Source organism: Habropoda laboriosa, unplaced genomic scaffold (assembly GCF_001263275.1).
Source record: "Habropoda laboriosa isolate 0110345459 unplaced genomic scaffold, ASM126327v1 scaffold33, whole genome shotgun sequence".
NCBI classification, from domain to species: domain Eukaryota; kingdom Metazoa; phylum Arthropoda; class Insecta; order Hymenoptera; family Apidae; genus Habropoda; species Habropoda laboriosa.
Genome location: NW_017100187.1, coordinates 1,316,721 through 1,324,437, shown reverse-complemented (window position 1 = coordinate 1,324,437; position 7,717 = coordinate 1,316,721). Strand labels below are relative to the sequence as shown.

General features: G+C 32.4%; 2 protein-coding genes across 3 annotated transcripts; one reads left to right on the top strand and one right to left on the bottom strand.

Annotated features, from left to right (window-relative positions):
- The first annotated feature begins 989 nt into the window (after positions 1–989).
- LOC108579557 (probable ATP-dependent RNA helicase DDX23) lies at positions 990–3,960 on the top strand. Its single transcript, XM_017943121.1, has 9 exons — positions 990–1,587; positions 1,660–1,992; positions 2,067–2,489; positions 2,565–2,691; positions 2,772–2,895; positions 2,959–3,074; positions 3,146–3,406; positions 3,490–3,664; positions 3,737–3,960. The coding sequence occupies exons 1-9, from the start codon at positions 1,013–1,015 to the stop codon at positions 3,958–3,960; spliced, it is 2,358 nt and encodes a 785-aa protein (XP_017798610.1). The 5' UTR covers positions 990–1,012.
- A 338-nt stretch (positions 3,961–4,298) lies between these two features.
- On the bottom strand, positions 4,299–6,743 carry LOC108579573 (testicular acid phosphatase homolog). Of its 2 annotated transcripts, XM_017943144.1 has the most exons (7): positions 6,400–6,503; positions 6,067–6,155; positions 5,644–5,742; positions 5,332–5,571; positions 5,065–5,250; positions 4,640–4,975; positions 4,299–4,552 (listed from the first exon to the last, which is right to left on the bottom strand). In XM_017943144.1, the coding sequence occupies exons 1-7, from the start codon at positions 6,449–6,451 to the stop codon at positions 4,376–4,378; spliced, it is 1,179 nt and encodes a 392-aa protein (XP_017798633.1). In that variant the 5' UTR covers positions 6,452–6,503; the 3' UTR covers positions 4,299–4,375. The 2 variants fall into 2 exon arrangements, with proteins under 2 accessions (XP_017798633.1, XP_017798634.1); XM_017943145.1 differs by lacking the exons at positions 6,067–6,155; positions 6,400–6,503 and adding an exon at positions 6,711–6,743.
- Positions 6,744–7,717: the final 974 nt, after the last annotated feature.

Below are 7,717 nucleotides of genomic sequence, written 5' to 3'. Positions count from 1 at the left end.
CTTGACGGACACTAGCGCTCTTTATTGAGCCTCCCTGTGGCTCACCCGATGCTTCCACTCTATTGGCTCAAAATTTTACATGCCACTGTCCAATGAGTGCAAAGCATTCTGTTTATGATTGAGCGGCAAAAATTCAATAAATTTTATTACACGATGAATTTTTCAATAATTTTCTATTAAAGGAAAGATTATTATATCGAAGTTACTAGAAGGTGAAAAAATATTGTAATGATCTTTATCTAAAATCATATTGTTTTACAGTATGCATCTCTTTTAACAGCTTTTTTACATAAAAAAAATCGAAGCATATATGTAACTATTTAAAAATAACTGTTGTTTTTGAAAAAAGTGTTCAAAATCTGCAAGATTTAACTGTTTCGTTATCATTTGCCTTCGTTTCATGTTTCACAGGCTTTAAGTTATATAAATTTATAAAAGTTTGTATAATCATTCTAATTTGATAAAATAATTATTATCTGTTTAAGAATGTAATATTTAACGCCTTTTTGTAACCGTATCAAATAAAAAATCAAGTAAATTATGGAGTTAACCATGGGAAATAAATTATGTCGCTTGCATTGGAAAGTTAACCAAAGACATAACAATCGTGAGTTGTAAGCAGTATGGTGTATACATATGTAACTTTCGTGTAAACTGATTGCGTTTAATTAAACAAATTTTAATTATTATAATTCGTTTAAAAAAAGCACTTGCTCTGATGTTATCATTTGTGGACATATATTTTATTTGATAACTTCATACGTTTAAAATATATCGTATATTTTGCTGTGACGTTTGACAACATTTAATATAAATATTACAGATTTCCTGTAACTACTTATTAGAAATGTCGGTATAGAAAGTAAGTATTACTACAACGATACATAACGTTTATGTTACTATCCGTTTGTTGTTAAAAACTTAACGACTTTTCAGGTTCACATTTTATAACCTCTAAAAAAATTCTGTATTAATTATAAACGACTGAATAAAACAATTTGGAGAATTTTCTATGGCTCATGATAAAAAAACTGTAAGACGAAGTAGATCGCGTGAACGAGATCGCGATCGTGAAAGAGATCGGGAACGACGAGATAGAAGACGATCAAGAAGCCGATCCAAGGATCGAAAAAAAGATAGGAAACGTTCAAGATCACGTGAAAGATCAAGAGAACGAGATAGATCACGCGAAAAAGACGGGGGGAGATCAAAAGAAGGACGAGATTCGAAGGACAAGTCAAAAGATGAGAAAAAACGCAAACCAAGTCCAATATTTGTCATAGAAGATGAAAACAAGAAAGAAAATAAATCTGAAGGTAGGAAAGAAGAGGAAGAATCTGAGGACAAATCAAAAGCTCCACCAAAGAAAGAACCACTAAGTTTAGAAGAACTATTGGCTAAGAAGAAAGCAGAAGAAGAAGCACGTGCTAAACCAAAATTTTTAACTAAAGAAGAACGTGCTACTATAGCTATACAAAAGCGTCAAGAAGAAGTTGAAGCCATAAGAAAACAACAGGAGGAAATACGTAAATCTTTCTCCCACAATGAAAGTGCTGGAAAAGATAGGGAGTGGGATGATAGGGATAGGTATACAATATTTGATTACACAAATTGAATTTGTAAAGTAAAGATTTATTTTCATAATAATTTGTAAAATAGGCGTAGAGATGGTCAACGTACAAGGGAAGATGAAATCAAGGACAAGGATAAAGAGAAAGAAGTGGAAGCTATTAAAGAACGTTATTTGGGATTAGTGAAGAAAAAACGACGTGTTAGACGATTGAATGATAGGAAATTTGTATTTGATTGGGATACTTCAGAAGACACATCTGTTGATTACAATAGCATTTACAAAGAAAGACATCAGGTTCAATTTTTTGGTAGAGGAAATCTTGCTGGTATAGATATCAAAGCACAAAAACGAGATCAAAGTAAATTCTATGGAGAGCTTCTAGAGAAAAGAAGAACAGAAGCAGAAAAAGAACAGGAGAAGTGTGTAGCCTTCTCTAAAACTATAAATTATGTATACTTTATATTTATTCATATTTTGTACATATCTCTTTTAGAATGAGGTTGAAAAAGGTGAAAAGGAAAGAAGAGAAACAAAAGTGGGATGACAGACATTGGTCAGAAAAAGCTCTCCATGAAATGACAGAAAGAGATTGGCGTATATTTAGGGAGGATTACAATATTACAATAAAAGGGGGCCGTATACCTGATCCAATTAGATCATGGAAAGAGTCTGGATTTCCAAAAGAAATTCTTGATATTATTGATAAAGTGGGATACAAAGATTTAACACCTATTCAAAGACAAGCCATTCCCATAGGACTTCAAAATCGTGATATTATTGGAGTTGCTGAAACTGGATCTGGAAAGACTTTAGCATTCTTAATTCCATTACTATTATGGATCACTAGTTTACCAAAAATTGAAAGACTAGAAGAAGCAGATCAGGGTCCTTACAGTATAATTTTAGCACCAACTCGGTAAATTTATTTTTATACTTTTAATCATATTAGTTAAAGGAAGAAAACTAAAATTCATAATATACATTTTTTTAGTGAGTTAGCCCAGCAAATTGAAGAAGAGACAAATAAATTTGGACAACCATTGGGTATAAGAACGGTTGTTGTTGTAGGTGGTCTTTCAAGAGAAGAACAAGGATTTAGATTGAGAATGGGTTGTGAGGTATTAGTTTTATCAAATAGAAAATGGTGTATTACAACTTACGACCTTGTAACACTTTAAATTAATTACAACTATTACAGATCGTTATAGCTACACCAGGGCGATTAATAGACGTACTAGAAAATCGATACTTGGTTTTAAATCAGTGTACTTATATTGTTTTGGACGAAGCTGATAGAATGATAGATATGGGATTTGAACCAGGTATGTTTTTAGAATGCTGGTGTATGCATAGAATTAAATTTTAATTTTTCTTTAACTTTTCAGATGTTCAAAAGATTTTGGAATACATGCCAGTTACAAATCTAAAACCAGACAATGAAGATGCTGAAAACGAAGAAAAACTTCTAGCTAATTACAATACGAAGAAAAAATACAGACAGGTAGGAAATAATATTTATTATTACATTACAACCGAATATAAATAATTGATAATTTTTATTACAATTTTTAGACTGTAATGTTTACCGCGACTATGCCACCCGCTGTAGAAAGATTAGCCAGAACTTATTTAAGACGACCTGCGGTTGTATATATTGGCAGTGTAGGAAAACCGACAGAAAGAACAGAACAAATTGTGCACATAATGGGCGAGGCTGATAAGCGTAAAAAACTTATGGAAATACTTAGCAGAGGTGTTGAACCACCAGTTATTATATTCGTTAATCAAAAGAAAGGAGCTGATGTACTGGCAAGAGGTTTGGAGAAATTGGGTGTACGTTCGAGTTTCAATTATTTTACAGTATTGCGAGCGTATATTTTATTGATATTGTATTTTATTGGTGTGTTATTTTTCAGTACAATGCTTGTACTCTTCATGGTGGTAAAGGACAAGAACAAAGAGAATATGCACTTGCTTCTCTGAAAAGCGGCAGTAAAGATATCTTGGTTGCCACCGATGTCGCGGGACGTGGTATCGATATTAAAGATGTGTCTATGGTTATTAATTATGATATGGCTAAGACTATAGAAGGTAAATACTATATACTATAAAAAAGGGAGATTGTAAGAACAAAAGTATATTCTATTTTTTACCTATTTTTAGATTATACGCACCGTATCGGTAGAACTGGTCGTGCTGGAAAAGCTGGTCTTGCCATTTCGTTCTGCACCAAGGACGACAGTCATCTATTCTATGATTTGAAGCAAACAATTCTTGCAAGTCCAATATCTACCTGTCCCCCTGAATTATTGAATCATCCGGACGCTCAACATAAACCTGGCACAGTGGTTACAAAAAAGCGTCGTGAGGAGAAAATATTTGCCTAGAAACAAATCAATACCTAATTATAAGCATTTGTTCATAATTGGCAAACACTTTCGTCTTATATACAAGTACATATTTTTTATAGTCAGTTAATAGAATATAATTGAGATGTGTATGTAACAAAAAAGTAAATAAATAAAAATGTAAATACATACATTCTACGGAAATTAACTATTAGTTATCATTGTCACAGTATCCATTATGTAAATTAACAATCTACGAATACATTTTGGGCCTAAAGTAGACAAATAATCCTATTTTAGTACATGTTTATTTTACATTTCTTATTATATAATCACTTATTTCCAAAAATATACACGTTTTACACAGTTATCTCTTGCTAACAGTTAATTACTTAAGTAATACTTTCATCATTTTCTTCATGGTACATTTTGTATCTTTATAATATAATTATGATCAAGGAAGTGGGGCAGGCGGAGGTGTATAATCTCCGTCAACTTTACATTCTTCTACCCAATCGTCTGGTATCATTGGTTTTAAAATCTGTACAAATTTTTCAAGAGGACATACCGTTGTACATCCAGGAATAGTCAGAGGATATGGTTCATGATCAGTGGTATTTCTTAAGAAGATCTAGAAAACAGAGTATGAAAATGATAAAACTGACGATTAAATTCTTTTAAATATTTGCTCAATAAATAAAACAATGTCAATCTTTACTTGAACATTCCAGCCTTTGTTCGTTTCGTGCAATTCGATCATTGTCATGATATTATAATATGGCATTTGATTGTTCCATACGTGCATAACATCCAAAAGAGTGACAATTGTACTGTCATGACCAATATACATAAACATTTTCCTTGTTGCAGGTTCTAAAGTGTCGTCTCTTTTTGCTAACATATCGGTAACAATTTTTTTAACAAATGGTCCCCCTTTAAGTCTCTTAAGAAGATCATTATAAACGTTAAGTTGAAAGTCGTATAATGTAAGCGGTATCAGTTTATCAGGGAAATAATCTTCAGTCCATTTGGGAAGTGTTAAGTTCATATGTTTCTAAAATAATGGATTTACAATGTTAATAAAATATATCTGTATAGTATATCTAATCTTTTATTTGCTCAAAAGAACCAACCGATACAAACCTCTGCTGTTAATGTTCCGTAAAGTGAACCAACATCACCTGGTGTTGAAATCTCCATACCCGTTAAACTCGTCAATTCTTCATAGAGTAGTCTATTATTCTCTTGAATTTGTTGAACTTCTGACAGACTTGTAATTGTATGTCGTAACTTGGTATACTTCGGACACGTATCCCATATTAACATTAACTATAAACATGAAAAACTTAAATATTAGTCGACTATGGATATCAAGTTAAAGTTAATTAGTTTATAAAAGAAAATATGTACTGTATCTTCTGAACGCGGTTGATAAAATAAGGTAACAGGTTGCCAGGCTAAGTCAGGTTTAAAAGCTTGGTTTTCATTTGGTTTCCATAAAGCTGCTGCCTCTAACATTGCAGACATTTTTGTACGATCGACCGCGGTACATTGCAAATAAAATATGTCAGGGTTGTATATCGGGCCCAATAAATGATCGTATCGTTTTCGTAGGAAAAGACCTTGATTGTACTGATTTCTTCTCCCTTCCTGCATAGGATTATTTATCTGTAGTGTCAAATTAAATATCGATATAGTTAAAGAAATCATGTAAAATGTTACATTTGTTAATTGACCCCAACCATAAGGCTCCATAGTATTATTGATGTAAGGATCATTTGGGTAAGTATCCTGTGGTGCTCTGTCTCCATGCCTCATTACCTAAAAATTTATTTTCATCAATTATTAAGGGGCAATGATAATTATTCAAATAAGCAGTATGTGCATTTGTTGTTAGAATGCCATAGTTATGTTAATTAAAGCTTGAAATAAAAATGAAACAAGGCATTTATTTTCAAAGAAATAGGTATGCTAAAGAAATCTACATCGCTTTTATTGATCGTACGATAACGTTAATCCAGCTGCAAATACATTTAAGTCAAATATACATACGAAGGATTTCATATCAAACGAAAATAATGTAACAATAGAACAGAAAACAGATCGTATACTTTTTTAAATCCGATACTTTTCATTTATATTTACCACTGTTACTAGCCGAAGGGTACTACTTTCAATTTTTTTACCATCTTTATCATTATTTGTTTCAACGTTTTCAACTGGCGCAGGCGACTCTAGAAGGCGAGAAAATACGATACTTTAAATTAAAATTTCAAGGACATACTGAAACTAAATACTCGAGAGCATTAGAAATAGTTACAATAGCAGAAATATCGATAAATCGTTCTTAGTTCTGATATTTTTTTCGCATTCAAAACAACAGCCAATGTCTGTGTCAATTCTCAAAATTCTTATCTGCGATATTCGAATACATTTAAATAACGATCTGGAAAAATTATAAAGAAAAATAACAATTACCTAAAGTTAAGCCGATAACACCCAAGATAAGCGGAAGTTTATATACGAACATTGTTAAAAATCGCTAAGTAAAACCTTTCCGAAGACTGTTTTCTATTTACAAATCAAGCTTCCACGAGCTATTACACGTGCTGAATGAGCGCGTACTGGGGCCTTAAGAAGTGTCAGCAGATAAATCCTACGTCCCCACCATATGAAAAGCAGTATTATACAATATATTGTTACTTGCAATAAGACGATGTTGTGTATTGACATGTCCAACATGTATTTCATTCATGAGTATTGTATTGCATAAAACGTAAAAGATATACCTTGTATGTGTATTACTCTTATGTAGTATTGTTCGCGCGTTACAGTACCTAGAAGAGAAAAAAAAAAAAGAAGATGAATAAATTAGTGATATGCTTTTACAGAACGTCCTAGAACTATTTTTCATTCGAGATAGATACTTTTCGAGTGAAATTGCATATTCAAAGCGTCGTCATCGCTAATTTTATTCAATGAAGCACTATCAGGAAAGTTTTGTCTCGTTTGAATTTTCTACAACACGGATAATATATTTGCTTGAAAGAAATACAAAGAAGGTACCTATTACGCTGTTATGCAATAAGCTCATTGACTTGCAGTAACTTCTATTGTCATTACCACTCCAAATTTATTGTCGAATCGTGCATTCTATGGGAAAAATGTGTCGAAGAAACTACATACTACAATTTCACTGCTATCCTTGAAAGTGAATGCCACGGGATTGGAACACATATAAAATCTCCCAATATTACTAATTCACCGTACACGCTGCAATTCGAATGGTGAAAAAAGAGAGAAAGAGAGAGAGGGTGGGAGGGAGAGAGAGGGAGAGAGAGAGAGTGCAATTTACAAACTATTTAAATTCGCGTTCGCCAAAAAGTTACCGCGCGTGCAAAAAAAAGAAAAAAACAAAAGAAGGAAAAACGAACAAGTAAGATTCGAAGGATTATTTTAACGTATGAAAGAAAATACACATAAACGCTGATGAGAGATGAAAGATTATCTCGTCTATTAAAAAAGAATGCGGATAATATGTCATAATCACTTTGACAATAATTAACGATAATGTAAAATAGACTTATATAACACTTGATTAGTAATCGTTACCTTCACCTTGATCCTAGGAAATGATTACTTGCTCGACGTTAGAGTTTAGAGCAACGTTTTACAAAACGTGAAATGTTTGAAGAAGAAAGCGGGTAATATAACATCGTCATAAATATTAATTAGACGATTTTCTTAGGCTTGAAATAAATTGTTGCGCAAGAGGAAGGAGAGGTGAAGAACTGCG

What these genes read in the sequence shown, in the direction of transcription:
- LOC108579557 (XM_017943121.1), top strand. Translation starts at nt 1,013, where the DNA reads ATGGCTCATGATAAAAAAACTGTAAGACGAAGTAGATCGCGTGAACGA. An exon ending in CGAAGAAAAAATACAGACAG is followed by an intron (nt 3,075 to 3,145) that starts GTAGGAAATAAT and finishes TACAATTTTTAG; the next exon opens with ACTGTAATGTTTACCGCGAC. An exon ending in TATGGCTAAGACTATAGAAG is followed by an intron (nt 3,665 to 3,736) that starts GTAAATACTATA and finishes ACCTATTTTTAG; the next exon opens with ATTATACGCACCGTATCGGT.
- LOC108579573 (XM_017943144.1), bottom strand. Translation starts at nt 6,451, where the DNA reads ATGTTCGTATATAAACTTCCGCTTATCTTGGGTGTTATCGGCTTAACT. An exon ending in TGTTATCGGCTTAACTTTAG is followed by an intron (nt 6,156 to 6,399) that starts GTAATTGTTATT and finishes CTCGCCTTCTAG; the next exon opens with AGTCGCCTGCGCCAGTTGAA. An exon ending in ACGGAACATTAACAGCAGAG is followed by an intron (nt 4,976 to 5,064) that starts GTTTGTATCGGT and finishes CCATTATTTTAG; the next exon opens with AAACATATGAACTTAACACT.